The 19,627-nt window shown below is 40.8% G+C and overlaps 1 protein-coding gene across 14 annotated transcripts in view; it reads right to left on the reverse strand.

Moving 5' to 3' along the window:
* The window catches only part of KIF13A (kinesin family member 13A), a 230,481-nt gene that overhangs the window by 107,192 nt on the left and 103,662 nt on the right, over nt 1-19,627 (reverse strand). For all 14 annotated transcript variants that reach the window (XM_031666952.1, XM_031666945.1, XM_031666939.1 and 11 more), the window contains exon 4: nt 9,162-9,222. In XM_031666952.1, coding sequence (XP_031522812.1) covers nt 9,162-9,222 — 61 coding nt within the window. The remainder of the gene's footprint in view (nt 1-9,161; nt 9,223-19,627) is intronic.

Genomic DNA, 19,627 nt, shown 5'->3' on the forward strand with positions numbered 1-19,627 from the left:
GTTTTTCCACTTCTAAACAGGGCTGACAGGCACAGCGATTCTGATGAGTCTGGACTTGGCAGGTGGCCCAGCTCCAAATCAGAGCACCTGGACAGCACAAGACCAGACAGGTTCTTCTCACATACCTGAAGGGGTGAAGAATGCCCAGCCTGGATGAGGTTTAAATAAATCCCCTTCTCAAAAATCTTTAGTGTATGGAAGTGCAGCTTTCAAAAATTCTCATATGTAGTGACTTCAAACCTGGTTTAAGTTAAATGACCAAAAACTACAGAGTTCAGATAAAGAAACCGAAGCTGTAAGGCTTGACTTAGTATTGCTAGATTTAAGTTTTAATCAACTACAGAAATGTTTGCCATTGAGGTGCCTGGTAAGAGGATCCCAAGAAACCAGGCCATGAGGGTAAAGGTAGACCACGGACATATTTTCCATGGTAGCATCCAAGAGCTATCAGTGTTACAGTCCTTGAAGTCTGGCTTGCAGCATGGCATGGGTGACTCACCCAGATGGATGTTTCCACCACAGCAACAGCACTGGGGCTGGCCACGAGCATGGTCTTTTTTTGTTGCTGGACAAAGTGGGTGATTCACCAAGGAGGAGGTCATGCAACCACTGCCCTCGGCACTGGTCCCGAGAATGAAGAAAGAATATAAAGCCACTCACCTGTGAAGAATGTCTTACAGAGAATGTGTGTTGGAGTCATACAGGAGGGTGGTTCCCACAAAACAACTGCTGACAAAGTAAACCTTCATTTCTATCTGATTTGATGGTGTTTTACACCCGCTCTCTCTGATAAAGAAGCAGACCCAACTCAACATCTCTTCTGGATTGTGGGCTGCACAATATTTATAGTATTTGAGGGGAGGCTGAAACAAAGCCCAAACCAAATATAAGGATCCTAGAGAACTTCTGACAGGACTGAAGGTACCCTTAGTAGTATTCCTGGCTAGGTTCTAAGCCAGAGCACTTCAATATGACTTCCTTAGGAGTCACTGAGTGACTCTTCAGGATGAGAGAGGAGAGGAGCACCACAGGCTGGAGTAGAATCCATAAAATTTTCACCAGCATACATGTCATTAACTAACGTCCACATTTACCAATGCTTTCAGTGCTCTCACAAGGAGCAGCGTCTTGCTAAACCTCAGTTTTGTTATCTGTAAAATGGGGGCAGTAATAGTTTCTATCTGATTGGGTGCTTTGACAATTTTATCACCTAGTGCATGTAGAGGGATCGGCACAGTGCTTGGGATTCAATGCTCAGGGTTGTACTGTCTATTGCTATTGTTATTCACCCCTCTAAACACAATTAAGTTAAAGGATCTTTCTGGGTGCCAACAAGTACCCTAAGGAATAAATGTGGACAAAGAAAGGCAGGTATTGAAGAAAGGAGGATTTGATAGGATAAAAAATAGGTGAGTAAAGGGGAGAACAAAAAAGCAGCATATATATATATAAAATATTTACATATATATATACACTTTAAAAAAAATTAACAAGATTAGCAAAGCTCATTTATTTTTTAACATCCTTTACAAGAAAAATTTTTCTTAACTGATCTTCTTGTCCAGTTCTCTGGATTAAGCAACATTCTCTCTTCCATCTATGAAATGCCCCCTGCATGCTAAATCACCCCAGCTGGGAGGCGACTCTCTGGACTCTCACCAGCTGAGTTATGTTTGTACAAAGGGTCAGTTGTATTTGCTCCTAAACTGTTCTATGTCAGTTGTACTTCTCTGTAATTACATAATTTCATTAACAAATGCAAAAAAGAGGGTTGCTGATTCTAAGAAAACTCTAAATACAATGCTTAGGAACAACTTGATAAAGGTGAGTCACCAAAAGAAATAACAAATCAAGTATGAGGTGAGATAATTTATAAAAGACCATAAAAGAAAAACAAAAATCTAGGAGGATTTGGTATTTAGATTTTTTCATAAATGTCTTTTAAAATGGCATGCATCATTTATAATGAATCCCTACCTTAACAAACTGTTCAAGTAGCAACTACTAGTGCTGCTCATAACTATAGGGAAAACTTTTTTTTTTTTTTCCTGAGACGGAGTTTCGCTCTGTCGCCCAGGCTGGAGTGCAGTGGCGCGATCTTGGCTCACTGCAAACTCCACTTCCCAGGTTCACGCCATTCTCCTGCCTCAGTCTCCCAGGTAGCTGGGACCACAGGCGCCCGCTACCATGCCCGGCTAATTTTTTGTCTTTTTAGTAGAGATGGGGTTTCACCGCGTTAGCCAGGATGGTCTTGATCTCCTGACCTCGTGATCCGCCCACCTCGGCCTCCCAAAGTGCTGGGATTACAGGTGTGAGCCACCGCCCCTGGCCAACTATACAGAAAACTTTTATGGTTTAAACCCAATAGCTAACAATTATTGAGTGTTTCCTCCAAAGCACTTGCTGAGTGCTTCATATACATAATCTCATTTCAACCCACAAGATTTATAATAAGGAGGTGCTGTTATTATTGCCTACAGCCACACAGCTGGGAAGTGGCAGAGGCAGAATTTGAGCCCAAGAAGTGTGACTCCAGAGCTTGTGCTTTTCACTACTAGAAAAAAGCCTTCATTCAAACAGACCAACTGAATAGTAAAATAACGAACCAATACAATATGCTAGAACAAATTAATATTGTAGAACTCTGCTAAGAAATTGGTTCTATTTTGGCTACTGTTGGCTTTTAGAATGTAAATTTTGCTGCACAAATGTTGTGACTCATTACGATTCTGCTTTGGTTAAGCAATATGAAGCAGAAATCATTTCTAGCTCTGAGCACAGAAAATCCCCCATCATGGGAACAGAATCCAACATGGGTGCTGTTCCCACAGCATCAGTCCACAGATCGGAGGTGCTCTTCTGTCCCCTCACAGTATAAAGCAATGCTAGCAGAATAAGAGGCAGATGTACGACCTTTCTCCTGAGTTGCAGGGCATCAACAAGGCTCGAAAACACATGGCTTCAGCACATTTGAGCAACATGCCATATGGCAAGAACTGTTATATAATTTCTGAGTCAACAGTTTAGAATCTCTCAGGCCAGGGAATGTTCACGTCCACACTGACCCCAGATATGTCACTACCAGACGGTGGTTTTTTTTTGGTTTTTTTTTTGGGGGTATGAAGATTTCTATAGATCTGGGAAGAAAATAAAAACCAAAGTTACTGGAAGTACTGTTATCTAGTAACATGGCACATTTTAGAAATGTTAAAATATGTATTGATTCATTGTCAAGAATGCTTTAATTGCAATCAGCAGTGACTCAAACATTTACAAAGACTGCTTTCAAGTTTATCAGTGTTGACTATAGTATACTAACTTTATAATCTTAAATGTGGATCTGCGTATATCTGCATGTATATATGAAGTTCGGGAGAACATACGAGTTTATGTCGAAATGCCAAGCTCCAGGTATCTAATTCTGCAGGTTATTTCTGTTTTCTTCATTAGCCCTTACACAGGGTTTTTGCTTCAAACTCAGAGTTACCTGCCAGACAAACATTATTACAACTACCTAGCCAAAAGGTAACAGGAGGAAGAGATAATATATTTCAAATGTAAAATAATTCCTGGCTGGGCGCCGTGGCTCATGCCTGTAATCCCAGCACTTTCGGAGGCTGATCACTTGGCGGCTAGATCACTTGAGGTCAGGAGTTCAAGGCCAGCCTGGTCAACATGGAGAAACCCTGTCTCTACTAAAAAATACAAAAATTAGCCAGATGTGGTGGCACATGCCTGTAATCCCAGCTACTCAGGAGGCTGACGCAGGAGAATCACTTGAACCCAGGAGGCGGGACGTTGCAATGAGCCAAGATTGTGCCACTGCACTCCAGCCTGGGCGACACAGCGAGACTCCCTCTCAATAAATAAATAAATAAATAAATAAAATGTAAAATACCTCAAAGCATGATTCAATGCAATGTGAATGGCTTAACAAATAAGCCTTTAATTTGCCTCTGAAAAGTCCACTGGAACAGCTGTGTGGCCAACATAAAATGGCTGATTCATGTTTTATCAGAGAGCTGGAGGGGATCTGAGATCATTCCAGGCTGTATCTCCTCCTTTCACAGATGAAGAACAGAGACCCACAGAAATTATCCTGCCCAAGGTCTAGCAGTTTGTGGCAAAACCAGTTGTCATAAATCTCAGTACATTGCATTTTCTTTCCAAAGTACTGACTCCTGTCACAATGAGACAATAATAAAGACGACGATAAATATTAAGGGAGTGCTTCCTACTTCCTAAGTAGCCAGGTACTTACTAGATTAAGCACTTTAAATGAATACATCATTTAGTTCTCAAATCAACCCTATGGGATCAGAACTATTAGTATCCTTATTTACCATATGAGGAAACAGAAGGATGGTGAGATTCAGTAACTCACCCGGCCTTACACAAATAGAAGGTGTTACAGCCAGGATTTGAACCAAGTCTGACTTAAGAGCTCATATTCTTCAACTGCTCCAATCAACCCACTGCAATGCCACTATACCTACTAGAGAATTACGTGTTTCTAAATCAGAAAGTGGGAGCATGGAGGCTCTTCCTATAGCTTTATAAATAGCAAGACATGATGGAGAATTTACCATTTTGACATACCACACAAAACTTAGAGCCCTTGCTTCTCTTTGCCTTCTCAATCCATGTACTTATCTTTTTCTCTCTCTCCCTGCTACTCCCCAGTTTTGAGAGCAGCTTTGAGAGTCCTGATTCAGTATCAATGATGCCATTATTCATCAAGCCTGACAAATAGGTCGGTTTCAGGAAATATGTGCTTCCCCTTCTCCACTTCCCCTGTTTTCCACCAGACAATGAATGCTTCTATCTTAATCTTTTTATTCACAATTAAGAAGGAATTGTTATTTTTTAATAAAGAGAAAATAAATTAGTATGGAAACCATCAACTAATCTACATGTAACTTATTTACTAGGTAGATTATTTACAATGGATATAAACTTGAGAGAATAGTAAGCATGAATTTTACCTTTTGCTAAGGAGGAGGAACGTCATAGTATTTGTATGATAATGGGAATATCTGAAGAATAAGAAAATATCCTCCCAAATTTTGTAAGTAGACAGTGCTCTATGAGCTGGCAGAACCCAATTTCAGGGCTAACTGGAACATGGTACTCAATGTGATCATGCAGCCTAAAATTTACTAAATTTTACTAAATTTTAGGCTATCAATATGTTTAAAAATCATACTGATCTTTTAAAATATATCTGAACTATTTGTAATGAAGCGCTACAGAAATCTTGAGTTTCACAACTAAATTTTATCATTTGTATGTAATAAAGTCATTTCTGGTTTGAAAAAAAAAAAAAAAGTTTGTTGTATATCCAGGCACATGAGTGGTATATTGCAGAAGGCTAGAGTGTTCTCTGTGGGCAGTAATAGAGGATGTGATTCCAGAAGATACGGAAAAGAGAAAGACAATCTTCCTTAAGCATTATTTTAACCACATCACTCCAATAGCCCCTATTTTTTACCATATTAGTCTAAAGTTCTTAGAATTTCCTATCATCTGGCCTCACTCAACATGTACAAACAGTCTCCCATAGCATCCCCCACATGATGCACCTTCTTATTTTTCTTTCTTTCTTTCTCTTTTAATCTTAACTTTGCAGCTTCCCCCCCCCCCCCCCCCCCCCCCCCCCATACCCCCCTCCCCCCCCCCCCATTACCACCATGGCTCTGCATCTTCCTTTATGGAAAAGTTAAATGAAAATATCATTTACGGGAACCTTCCATTAATCACCACATAAAGTGATCTATTTAACCCTTACAGCAACCACATAGCATAGGTATTGCCAGTTTTACTTTCTTCTATAGAAAACAAATTGTATCTCAGAGAAATTAAATAAATTGTCCAACAGAACCAAGACAGAGGTCCTGAGATTCAAACCCAGGTCTCACATCAAAGTCCATGTGTTCTCTTTGATACATGTCGCTTCCTCTTGTCTGGATGTCTTCTAGGCTTTCCTTTGACTAAACTCTAAACAACTCATATGTTGACAAGTAATAATCATATGTATTTATGGTATACAACATGATGTTCTGATATATGTATCCCTTGTGGAACGGCTGAATCAGGCTATTTAATATGTGTGTTTTCTCAAATACTTATCTCCTCTATGTTCCATCTCCTCTACAGTGCCTTCCCAGACAACTGGTGCCTCTCCAGATTTTCTCTCTCCTTGGATTTTATGTAACACTTAAAATCTATAAAATTTAGAGTTTAAATATTATCTCAAAATATTATTTGGTATGCACTTCTTTTGCTTTCTAACTCATTTTTGGATTTCTCAAGGGCTTCCTAGGCTGCACACACACAGTAGTGGGGGGGTCATGAATATTTAAAAAATTATTGTGAGACTTTCTGGATTCCTGAGTTATATAAGAGGAACCAACAATAGACACTGGGCTGAGGTACTGAATGAGCGGTGAGAGGAGTCCCAGAAGAGACGATGGAGAAGGTAGAATGGGGCTATATAATAAAGAACCTCAAATGTAGTCGAAGGAGTACAGATTTTTTTCTAGCCTGTGATGAGGAGTCCTGGAAAGTATCTGAGAAGTACATGAGAAGACCTCCAGTTCAGGAAGATATATATGGCTGCATCTTGAATAACATAAATTGAACACGGTTAATGACGGGTTTGTAAAACCATAGCTTTTATCCCCATTTGTCTCCGCATCTGTAGGAAATGTTTTACTTTTGTTGTTGATTTAAATCTAAAAGTACACACCCGGCACAAAAATACACAGAGTGCTAACAAGTCAAGACTGTTCCAGACTCTGGAAAACTTATCACATAAAGTACCAAAGGACTAATAAAAAGACAAATTAATTACAACCAACATTATGAACTACTTATTCACTTTAATAAAATATATTGCTCAAGTTGAAGGAATGGTATTTGGAAAGGCTAATTTACCCAGTGTGAGCAACTGAAGGAATTTTCCTAGTTCAAAATTGTTAACTCTTGAAAAAATTATGTTATCAAATAATTTCTCAAGTTTGCTTTTTATGGCAAGGAAAAACCTATCAATAAACAAAACATTAATTCTCTTTAAGTCAGTCACGTGCTTTTACCTCCAAATCTGTTAAGGCCAATACCCTCCCTTCATTTTTTCTTGTTTTTAACTAAATGAGAACATCATTCAGCTGATGCTCTTATAAGTAGAAATAAGGAGAAAACCCTCATTAGGATGAAATATTTAGTTCATGAGATCTATTGTACAACATGGTGACTATAGTTAATAACAACGTATTGTATTCCTGAAAATTGCTAACAGAGTAGACTTTAAGTGTTCTCACCACAAAAAAGGATAAGTTCATGACGTAAAGCACATGTTAATTAGCTCAATTTAGCCATTCCACAATATATACATATTTCAAAACATCACGCTGTATATGATAAATATATGCAACTTTTATTTGCCAGTTACAAAAATAATTTTTTTTTTTTGAGACAGAGTCTTACTCTGTCACCTAGGCTATGGTGAGACCTCAGCTCACTGCAACCTCTGCCTCCCGGGCTCAAGCCATTCTCCTGCCTCAGCCTCCCAAGTGGCTGGGATTACAGGCGCCTACCACCACACCTGTATAAGTTTTGTATGTTTAGTAGAGATGGGCTTTTGCTGTTATTCAAGCTGGTCTTGAACTCCTGACCTCAAGTGATCTGCCCACCTTGGCCTCCCAAAGTGCTGGGATTACAGATGTGAGCCACCATGCCTGGCCGAAAAATAAATTTTTAAAAAGATGAAACATCTAAGAAAAAGGGGGCATAATCAGAAGCAAAAGAACGAACAACTTCCTCCACCAAACCAAATGCTTCCCTCTGGAACTAAAGCAATTGTGACTGACTCCTAGGAAAGCCTATGGTCATAAATAATAAAACAGCAGTCATTTGTGTTGGATGGAATGAGGATAAAATACCACAAGGAGGCCGGGTGTGGTGGCTCATGCCTGTAATCCCAGCACTTTGGGAGGCCGAGGCGGGTGGATCACTTGAGGTCAGGAGTTCGAGACCAGCCTGGCCAACATGGTGAAACCCCGTTTCTACTAAAAATACAAAAATTAGCTGGGTGTGGTGGCAGGTGCCTGTAATCCCAGTGCCTGTATTCGGGAGGCTGAGGCAGGAGAATTGCTTGAACCCAGGAGGCAGAGGTTGCAGGGAGCCAAGATTGTGCCACTGACTCTAGCCCGGGTAACAAGAGCAAGACTCCATCTTTTTTGAAAACAAACAAACAAACAAACCCACAAGGAGAGAACCCTAGCAAAATGTGGGGCTGAGAGGCAGCACTTCCCTGAGGAGCATGTAGTACTCATTCACAGGACCACTGACAGCTGAGGACGCTCAGGACCTGAGTGAGTTTTGGAAACCACATCACCTGTGCTCTCCTTATATAAACAGAGCAGGGGGTGAGGCGCAGTGACTCACGCCTGTAATCCTAGCACTGTGGGAGGCCCAGGCGGGCGGATCACCTGAGGTCGGGAGATCGAGACCATCCTGGGTAATATGGTGAAACCATGTCTCTAATAAGTATACAAAAAATTAGACGGACATGGTGGCACATGCCTGTAAACTCAGCTACTCGGGAATCTGAGGCAGAAGAACTGCTTGAACCCAGGAGGCGGAGGTTTCAGTGCACCGAGATTGTGCCATTGCACTCCAGCCTGGGCAACAAGAGTGAAATTCCGTCTCAAAAAAAAAAAAACAAAAAACAAAAACAAACAAACACACACACACACACACACACAAAACAGAGCAGGTGATGCCCTGAAAGTTAGTGATAAGGAAAGGCATGGCAAATGAAACCTTTTTTCACATGACTCTCACAAAAGCTACCATTTATGGCTTGAGGTGGTTCCCCCATTATCTCAAATCTTTAGAAAATCTTTGAAGACACCAATACCCCCCATTACAGGTGAACAATTTGAAGCTTAATAAAAATCTGTTCAAGGATTTTGCAAGTAAGTGGCAGACACAGATTCTGAAACCAAATCTTATTGACTTCAAAACCCATGTGGTATAATTGGAAAGCATAGGTGTGAATTACATACCAAAAGTAAAACTTCAGAGGAATTAAAGACAATAAACTCAATGGAAGAAGAGGCCAGAAGCCCAACTGTCAGGTGCGGAGGGAGAAAACTTACCAGCATATTTTGTAGTGTTAGATTCATCCATGGACCAAAAGCAATAATCAAAGGCAAATACCTGAATGAAAGAACAAAATATTAAGCTTAAAGATTAATTAACTTCTTATGAGTAAATCAGACTGGAAAAAAAAAAATCACTGGTGAAGATGAGAAGGATGGCCACTACTGCCTGATTGAAAAAAATCACTACAGGTTTGGTGCTTTTGTTAACCATAAAATTTCTTATTTTCCTCCTTTTTGGGGGACAGGGTCACCCAGGCTGGAGTGCAGCTGCAACTATCACAGCTCACTGCAGCCTCAAACTCCTGGGCTCAAGGGATCCTCCTGCCTCAGCCTCCTGAGTAGCTAGGACCACTGGTGCACGCCACCATACCGAGCAATTAAAAAAAAAATTGTTGCAGACAGGAGGTCTTGCCCTATTGCTCAGGCTGGTCTCAAACTCCTGGCCTCAAGTGATCCTCTCTCTTCTGCCTCCCAAAATGTACTGGGATTACAGGTGTGAGCCATCGCGCCTGGCCCTATGATACTTCTTTTAGACTAAATATATGGTTAGCTTTCTGTATTAGAATAAGTTGTCCATGAAAATTGCTATTTATCTAGAATTCAAATAACCAGACACTTTAACCAGATATTTTTTTCCACAATACATCTGATGAGAAAAAACAAAAAGCAAAAACAACGTCTTCTCTCGCAAGTCCATGGTTTCAGCATCCACTGACCCTTCCAGGTCCATCTCCCTCAGCTTCTCAAGTAATACTCAACTTTCATATAAAGCAGTTCCTTCTCCTAGCTTTCCATGATACCATCTCTAGCATACTGGAGCTCAAAACTCTCCATATTCCTATCCTGCACGCCTTTCCCCTTTTGTCTCAGCATGCAATCTCCAGCAAAGCATGTTTTTTTTTTTTGGGGGGGGTGTGTGTATGGGGGGGGTTCTTACTGTATTTTTAATATGCATTTCCTTGAAAAGTAAAGATGTGAAGCAATTTTACATGTTTAGTATTTGGCATGTCTTTTATATGTAAAAGTATCTCTTCATATTTTTCTAATTTTTAATTTTTTTTGAGTTGGAGTCTTGCTTTGTCGCCCAGGCTGGAGTGCAGTGGTGCAATCTCGGATCACTGCAACCTCCGTCTCCCGGGCTCAAGTAATTCTCCTGCCTCAGCCTCCTGGGTAGCTGGGACTACAGGTGCTCGCCACCATGCCTGGCTAATTTCATGTTTTTTCTTTTTTTCTTTTTCCACAAGTTATTGGGGTACAGGTGGTATTTGGTTACATGAATTAGTTCTTTAGTGGTGATTTGTGAGACTTTGGTGCACCCATCACCCGAGCAGTATACACTGCACCATATTTGTAGTCTTTTATCCCTCGCCCCTCTCCCACTCTTCCCCTCAAATCCCCAAAGTCCACTGTATCATTCTTATGCCTTTCCAACCTCATAGCTTAGCTCCCACTTATCAGTGAGAACATATGATGTTTGATTTTTCCATTCCTGAGTTACTTCACTTACAACAATAGTCTCCAGTCTCATCCAGGTCGCTGCAAATGCCGTTAATTCATTCCTTTTTATGGCTAAGTAGTATTCCATCATACACACACACACACACACACACACACATACACACACACATATACACACATACACACCCCCATACACACCACAGTTCTTTTATAGACTTGTTGACTGATCGGCATTTGGGTTGGTTCCACGATTTTGCAATTGTGAGTTGTGCCACTATAAACACGCATGTGCAAGTATCTTTTTCGTATAATGACTTATTTTCCTCTGGGTAGATACCCAGGAGTGGGATTGTTGGATCAAATGGTGGTTCTCCTCTTAGTTCTTTAAGGAATCTCCACACTGTTTTCCATAGTGGTTGTACTAGTTTACATTTCCACCGGCAATGTAAAAGTGTTCCCTGTTCACCGCATCCACACCAACATCTACTGGTATTAAATCATTAATTCACTCTTACATGAATTAACTTTCTGTATAGCTACTGAATGTCTCCTATATACCAGGAATGGCTGGTGCTTCTTGGTGCTTCCTCTGTAAGGACTCCCATTGAACTGCTGTTCTTTTCCTTTTTTTTTTTTTTTTTTTTTTTTTGAGACAGAGTCTCACTCTATCATCCAGGCTGCAGTGCAGTGGCACAGTCTCAGCTCACTGCAGCCTCCGCCTCCTGGGTTCAAGTGATTCTCCTGCCTCAGCCTCCCAAGTAGCTGGGACTACAGGCGTGCACCACCATGCCCAGCTAATTTTTGTATTTTTAGTAGAGACAGCGTCTTCCATGTTGGCCAGGGTGGTCTCAAACTCCTGACCTCAAATGATCTGCCTGCCTCAGCCTCCCAAAGTGCTGAGATTACAGGCGCGAGCCACCGTACCCGGCCCTAACTGCTGTTTTTCATGCCCATTACCATCACTTGTGTTCCAGCTGTTATTATCAAATGTGTAGAGCAATGTTTCCCAAAGTGTGTTCTAAGGAACCGGAGTTTCATGAGCTAATCCATAAAAAAAGATCAAATCATGTTGGAAGTGGTACACGTTTTATCCTATTTGAGATTCTCAATGCTAATTCTCAATATTAAAGGCTCTGAAAAGTCTTCCAGAGACTTTTCAGAAAAGAAGTCCATAAAGAAGTCTATTTGATTGTTTAACGTTTTATTTCCCCAATTCATTCTGGTGAGGAGACCCTTTTTGGAGTAACATCTATTAACATGCCTTGGAATTACTACTTCTCAGCACATCCCTTAGGAAATGCAGCCCAGGTGACTCAGTAGCTGTCTTCCTGGGCTCACTGCTATTGCCTTTTGTCTCTTGCAGTCCAAATAGTAAATTACAAACCTCCCATGGGCCGGATCCTTTAATGCTTAATCACTTTCAAGAGATCTTAAGCACTGAGCATACAGAACCCATGCTCTCTGGCCTGGCATTTGAGACTAGCCACAAAAGGCCCTCCCAGCCTATTAACCCCAGCTTCCTCTTGCTCCAGTGGAACTTATCCTTACCTCAGAATTACTAACTATAATTTCATCTCTGTCCTTGTTCTCTCCTTCTTTTCCACCCTTCAAAATACATCATACCCCTTAAGGCCCAGTTCGATATATTTTTTCCTCCCAGAAGCATTCTTGTTTAAATCCAAAGGAATTATCTTTTTTTCTCTGAAACCTTACAACACTGTTGAGTTCTTTTTTATGGCTCCTATCTCAATCATTTTATTTTTCACTATCATGTATATGATCTGCGTGTGTGTGAGAGATAGCATTCATTCATTCATTCATTCATTCATTCACTCATTCACTCATTCAGAGACAGGGTCTCCCTCTGTTGCCCAGACTGGAGTGCACTGGCACTATCATGGCTCACTGTAGCCTCAATCAGCTCAATTGATCCTACCACCTCAGCCTCCTGAGTAGCTGGGAACACAGGCACATGCCACCACGCCCAACTAATTTTTGTGTTTTTTGTAGAGATGGGGCTTCGCCATGTTGCCCTGGCTGGTATCAAACTCTTGGGTTCAAGCAATCCTCCCACCTTGGCTTCCCAAAGTGCTAGGATTACAGGCATAAGCCACTGTACCCGGCCTATATATATATTTTATGTCCACTTGTAGACTAAGTTCCCTGAAAGCAGGATCCATATCGAATTCATCTTTGAAGCCCGCAATGTTTATAGTAGTCACTTTATAATTACTTATTGAATGATTAATGGCATTAAGATCTTGCAGGGAAGCAGGCACTTTTGTATATTATAAAAGACTAATAAATTGTACGCAATGCTCTCTCTTGCCAAAAAAAAAAAAAAAAAGACTAAGTTATGTTCTGAATAGTTTCGGCACTATATATACTTTATTTTAATGCTTTTAAAACTGATTTAGGTATATATGATGTACTCAACTTACATCATCAACCCCAGATCCAAATTCAATTTTGTTAAACATTCACTCTGGTTTTATAACAGCCAAGTTTCAAATGAACAGTTATGAAACAATAGTTTCAGCCAAGAGAATGTGGAATATTTACCGCATTCAAGGGCTCTTCCAATGACTCTAGAGACCGACCACACAAGCGTAATCCAGTTAATCTTCCTGCCTCTGGGCAGGACTGAACTCCAACACTTCTAAGAGATGAAGATCTATCTTGTTTTTAAACATTTCCAGAAAAGGAGATTCCACAAACTCCCTTTAATGGCATCTTACAATACTTAACTTTTATTCCCAGGACATTTTCCTTTTCTTTTGACCTAAGTCAACTCTCCTTACTTTAAACAGCCAATAGAGGCTATTTTCCTTTCCTTTTTTTTTTTTTTTTTATCTTTACTGCTCTCCTTATATCCCAGGCACTGTGCCCAAGCTTGATCCATGGTGAATTTCAGTGACATGCATCATCCTAAATATTAAGAAAAAAAAAAATCCTCCCACCAAGAACCTTTGGTTTTCAACCTCATTCTGTGCCGCTTTCAAGAACTTCTGGTTTCTGCACTGAAAAAATTTGCAGTCAGTATTTATTGAGCATGACCTACAAACCAGGCCTAGTAGTAGTCATCTAATTCATTAATTCACTTATCCATTCACAAATATTTATTGAGTACCTATTGTGTGCTAAGCTCTAGAATTATAGCAGTGAATAAACATGCAAAGACTCGTGGAGCTCATGAGTATCCTCTTCCTTGCATTATCTGTAGTAACGCTTATATTATTCATGTCCCTTATGAAGCTCCCAGTGGGGTGAAGGGAGAGAAGCAATATGCAAGCAAACAATAAACACATATGGCGCCAGGAGGTAATCAGTGACACAAAAATGTAACAGCGTGGGGGTCCTGGAGAAAACTGGAGCAGGTTCTACGAAAGCTTGTGGAAAAGCACGGATAGGCAGAGGCAATAGCAGGTGCCAAGGCACTGGGACAGAGAGCACCTGTGTGTTCAAGGACTCTGTTTTGAACACAGTTATTGTTATATACAGTGGAATCATCATTTATTCACTTCTTCAGTTACTGCTACATGTAGTGGAATAATCATTTATTTTCTTTTTTTTTTTCTTTATAGAGACAGGGTCATGCTGTGTTGCCCAGGCTGGTCTTAACTTCTGGGCTCAAGCGATCCTCCTGCCTTGGCTTCCTGAAGTGTGGTATTACAGGCATGAGCCACTGCACCCAGGTCAAACTTAATTTAACGATTTGCTATTCTTCAAATAAGGTCAGAAAGCCAGAGCTTGACATTCATAGTAACACTACTTAAAATAAAATGAGAGCTACCCCAAATTTTGAGGGTCTACCTGTCAGTAAGAATTATTCCAAAGTCTGTGAAAATTTCTAACAAAGTTAATCATTTAAAGTTGTTTTTGCTAATAAAAGGGCACATGAGAAAATTTTCATTTTAAGCATTTGCCCCCTAGAATTCAGACAAATGTTAAAACCCTGCAGACGAAAAAAGAGTCCTGACAATATTGACAGATACAACTGTTGCCAAATAGCAGCGCCCTTTGAACTACATTATGTCTTGAATTTCAAAATCTTTGATCACAGGCATTTTAGAATGGTGATACCTCAAACCAGTCATGGAGTACAGGTTGTTATTTTACTAAACATTTACTAGGAAGAAAGTTGAAGTCCAGAAATCTACATGATTTCCCTAAAACTCAAAGCAAGTGAATAGAAAAATTCTTGTTATTTTTTTTTTTTCTCAGCTGGAAGTGATCTCCCAATCCCCTTTCCCTCCTATAAAATTTTACAGCAGTTTGTAGCTCCCAAGACACTGATTCACATACGGTCCTGTTTTATGCCTTGGTTCTTCTGTGTGGGTCTTACTTCCAAATCTAAATGGTGAGCTCCATGACAGCAGGGACTATGTTCCATGCACCCCATAGTGCCTGTTTCAGTGTCTCATACAGGGCAGCAACTGTATGTAATATTTTTTCAATTAATAAACATATTACCAGGGGAAGGAGTTGGAACACAGACAAGAGAATGGAGTGGATGTAAGAACTATTATGAATAAGCAGAGGTTCAAGCTGGAGGGTATCTTTTCAGATGTTTCATTACTTTCACATGCGTGGTTTGGGGGAACTTGGTTCCTGCAATGGTCAAATAAGGATTGGGTCACTAGATGAGCACTGGGGTCCCCTTCAGCATCACTACTCCATGGTACAGGTGGATAAACAAGCAAGGGTATATCATGCACAATTTGTAGTCTGCACAGAAATTAGAACATTTATTTTTTTGACTGTCACTAGAAAAATTATGGCCGTTACTAACACAGTTTTAAAGATGTTTAAAATAATTCCTTTGTCATGTCCTTGACATTTCCCTTGCAATCTCTTGTTAGTTCCATAAACTATTTACAAACTATTACCCTTCTTTTCATGCCAAAATATAATTATAATTGAGTAACACAATGTTTGTTACAAAAGGAGACATGCTTTTCTTAGGTCTTTACAGTAGTTTTGATTTTCCCATACAAAATACATTGACATTTCAAAAGGGAGAAAACCAATTTCTCAAGACTTATTTCTTGGAAATTGACTGCTTTGTTTTTTTCTAATTTTTTAAAAACTTTATTTTAGAGAGAGGGTCTTGCTCTGTCACCTAGGCTGGAATGCAGTGGCATGGTCATAGCTCACTGCAGCCTCAACCTTCCAGCTCAAGCAATCCTCCCAAAAGTAGCTGGGACTACGGGTGCATGCCACCATGCCCAGCTAATTGTTATTTTTTTTTTTTTGTAGGGATGGGGCCTCGCTGTGTTGCCCAAGCTAGTCTTGAATTCCCCTGGCCTCAAGTGATCTTCCTGCTTTGGCTTCCCAAAGTGCTGGGATTACAGTTATGAACCACCATGGCTGGCCAGAAACTGATGACTCTGAAGAAAAATAAAGTCTTATTTTTTGCAAACCCACCATATTATACTAGAAAAATGTTACTTAAGACTTGGGCCAGGCTCGGTGGCTTACATCTGTAATCCCAGCACTTTGGGAGGCCAAGGTGGGCAGATCACCTAAGGTTAGGAGTTAAAGACCAGTCTGACCAACATGGTGAAACCCCATCTCTACTAAAGATACAAAAAATTAGCCAGGTGTGGTGGCACGCACCTGTAATCTCAGCTACTTGGGAGGCTGAGGCAGGAGAATAGTTTGAACCCAGGAGGCAGAGGTTGCAGTGAGCCAAGATCGCACCATTGCACTCCAGCCTAGGCGACAGGGCAGGACTCTGTCTCAAAAAAAAAAAAAAAAAAAAAAAAAAAAAGGCTCTGTTGTCCAGGCCAGAGTGCAGTGGGGCTTGGGGCAATCATATTCCTGGGACCATATTCCTGGGATCAAGCAGCCTCCCGAGTAGCTAGGACTACTAAGACTACGGGCACATGACACCATACTTGTCTAATTTTGCTGCTGCTGCTGTTGTTGCAAAGATGGGGTCTTGCAATGTTGCCCAAGTTAGTATCGAACTCCTGACCCCAAGCAATTCTCCCACCTCGTTCTCCCTAAATGCTGAGCCACTGTGCCTGGCCCAGCAGACTTCTTAATGCATACAGCTGAGTAAAACAACAAAACGCAAACCAAGTATAAATTTTACATTTTATTAATAAGAACCAACATTGTGAAAACATTTTTTTGTAAAGGCATTCAAACCTTTTCAACTAAAAAAAGAGCTAAAAGCACAGATGTTTTCTAGTTGTTTTTGAAATCTGAAAGCTATTGCCTTCACTGTTTTCAACAACATTTGATTCCACCTTCTCAGAATCCCACTCCTTCCTCTTAGTTTGCAACTTATAAAACCCATACCAGCATTTAATTCTCTGCAGCTTGCGATACATCTGCTCCACCTTTATCAGGCTCTTAAAAATGTTAGCTTTGCATTTTTGTCAACCACTGAATATCTAATAAAGTTACTAAAGCTGTTTTTAATAAGGCAAATGTGTTGAATGATATATATAATCTGAGGTAATGAAGTTCCGTGACTTACGAATAGGATGTAGCACAGTTAAACTCCACTCTTATCTAAAAGTCATCTCTGATGGCATTTCAGCAAAATTCAATTTACAGTTAAAAAAAAAAAAAAAAAAAAGGCCGGACACAGTGGCTCACGAGGTCAGGAGATCAAAATCCCATCCCTACTAAATATACAAAAATTAGCTGGGCGTGGCAGCACATGCCTGTAATCCCAGCTACTTGGGAAGCTGAGGCAGAAGAATCGCTTGAACTGGGGAGGAGAAGGTTGCAGTGAGTTGAGATCGCGCCACTGCACTCCAGCCCAGCAACAGAGCTAGACTGCGTCTCAAAAAAAAAAAAAAAAAAAAAGCAGCAGCAATGGCCAGGTGCAGTGGCTCACAGTTGTAATCCTAGCACTTTGGGAGGTGGAGGCAGGCGGATTACTTGAGGTCAGGAGTTTGAGACCAGCCTGGCCAACATGGTGAAACCTTGTTTCTACTAAAAATACAAAAATTAGCCTGGCATGGTGGCATGCACCTGTAATCCCAGCTACTCGGGAGGCTGAGGCATGAGAACTGCTTGAACCTGGGAGATGGCGGTTGCAGTGAGCTGAGATTGTGCCACTGCATTCCAGCCTACGCAACAGAGCAAGACTCTGTCTCAAAAAAATAAAAAAAGAAGCAAGATCTTCTATGTTCCTTGGAGAACCAGAAGGCATCCGCGTTTTCAGATATGGAATCTGTAACCATTTTTCTGATCCATGAAAATGAGATGTGAAGGCACTTTCAACTGCATTACCTCATTACCTCTGTATCCTTTTTTTTTTTTTTTTTTTGACGGAGTCTCGCTCTGTCGCCCAGGCTGGAGTGCAGTGGCCGGATCTCAGCTCACTGCAAGCTCCGCCTCCCGGGTTCACGCCATTCTCCTGCCTCAGCCTCCCGAGTAGCTGGGACTACAGGCGCCTGCCACCTCGCCCGGCTAGTTTTTTGTATTTTTTAGTAGAGACGGGGTTTCACCGTGTTAGCCAGGATGGTCTCGATCTCCCGACCTCGTGATCCGCCCGTCTCGGCCTCCCAAAGTGCTGGGATTACAGGCTTGAGCCACCGTGCCCGGCCACCTCTGTATCCTTTCATTTGTCCTTTCGAGTTGTGTGCTTTCACTAATACGTTCTCCAACTGCAAAATGGTCAATTTGGAAAGCAATAAACTAACTAACACTTGTTACCTTTTTCACTTTTAGGGGCTGTAGGGAACTCAAGTATGTACTAGGCCTATTTGTATCCTCTTGCTTACAATCTAGTTAAAAAGGTAAAACATAAAACAAGTATTCTTTTTCTAAGAAAAGTAATTTTTTTCCCTAAAATCATTTTAATACCTCTCAGAAACCCTCCTCAGACACAAAGTGATTAATCTAATACTTACTATGTCAAGATAATTTAATTTTATGTAAAGAAATATTTCTGGACATATACATCAGATTTTTGCAAGGTAAGCCAAAACCTACCTTTTAATTTCTGTTTCCTTTTAATGTCATCTCAAATGTCACTCCTTTATAAAATTTTTTTTTTTTTTTCCAGATGGAGTCTTGCTCTGTCACCCAGGCTGGAGTATAGTGGCATGATATCAGCTCAGCGCAACCTCTGCCTCCCAGGTTCGAGCTATTCCCTTGCCTCAGCCTCCTGAGTAGCTGGGACTACAGGCGCCCACTACCACGCCTGGCTAATTTTTGTATTTTTAGTAGAGATGGGGTTTCACCATGTCGGCCATGCTGGTCTTGAACTTCTGACCTCAAGTGATCTGCCCGCCTCAGCCTCCCAAAGCGCTGGGATTAAAGGCGTTAGTCACCTCACCCAGCCTCCTTATAAAACTTTTAAGGATACTATTTCTCATCCTGAATTTCTATATCTGTCTAATCAGATTCTATAAGTGTGTATATATGTACACATCTATTTATATACAATTCCCTTTGTTCTGCTACAATATTAATTCTTAGAGGATAAAGCCTTGGTTTCCCTAATCTTTTCATTACCAAACAAAAATACTCTGCGAATTTACATTTTAAAGCAACTTTTGCTGGGCATAGTGGCTCACGCCTATAATACTAGTGTTTTGAGAGGCTGAGACTGAAGGATCACTTGAAGCCAAGAGTTCAAGACCAGCCTGGGCAACAGTCTCTACAAAAAATAACATCAGCCAGGTGCAGTGGCATGTGCCTGTAGTCCCAGATACTCAGGAGGCTGAAGCAAGAGGACTGCTTGAGCCCAGAAGTTTAAGGACGCAGTGAGCTGTGATCATGTCACTGCACTCCAGCCTGCATAACAGAGCAGGGCTGTCTCTAAAAAATAAAATAAAAATAATTTACAAAAATTAAGGCAACTTCCTGGTGAATTACCTCTTAAACAAAATCATGTAAATCTTTGTTTTCACGTGTGACGTCTGCTTAAAATAGCACAGACAAGTCAGTGTAAATCCTTCAGTGGCACAGCCAGGATAGTAGCATCCCAACAGTACTTTGCCAAAGTCTCCATTTTTACTTCAACTGCCACA

Source organism: Papio anubis, chromosome 6 (assembly GCF_008728515.1).
Source record: "Papio anubis isolate 15944 chromosome 6, Panubis1.0, whole genome shotgun sequence".
Classification (NCBI taxonomy): Eukaryota; Metazoa; Chordata; class Mammalia; order Primates; family Cercopithecidae; genus Papio; species Papio anubis.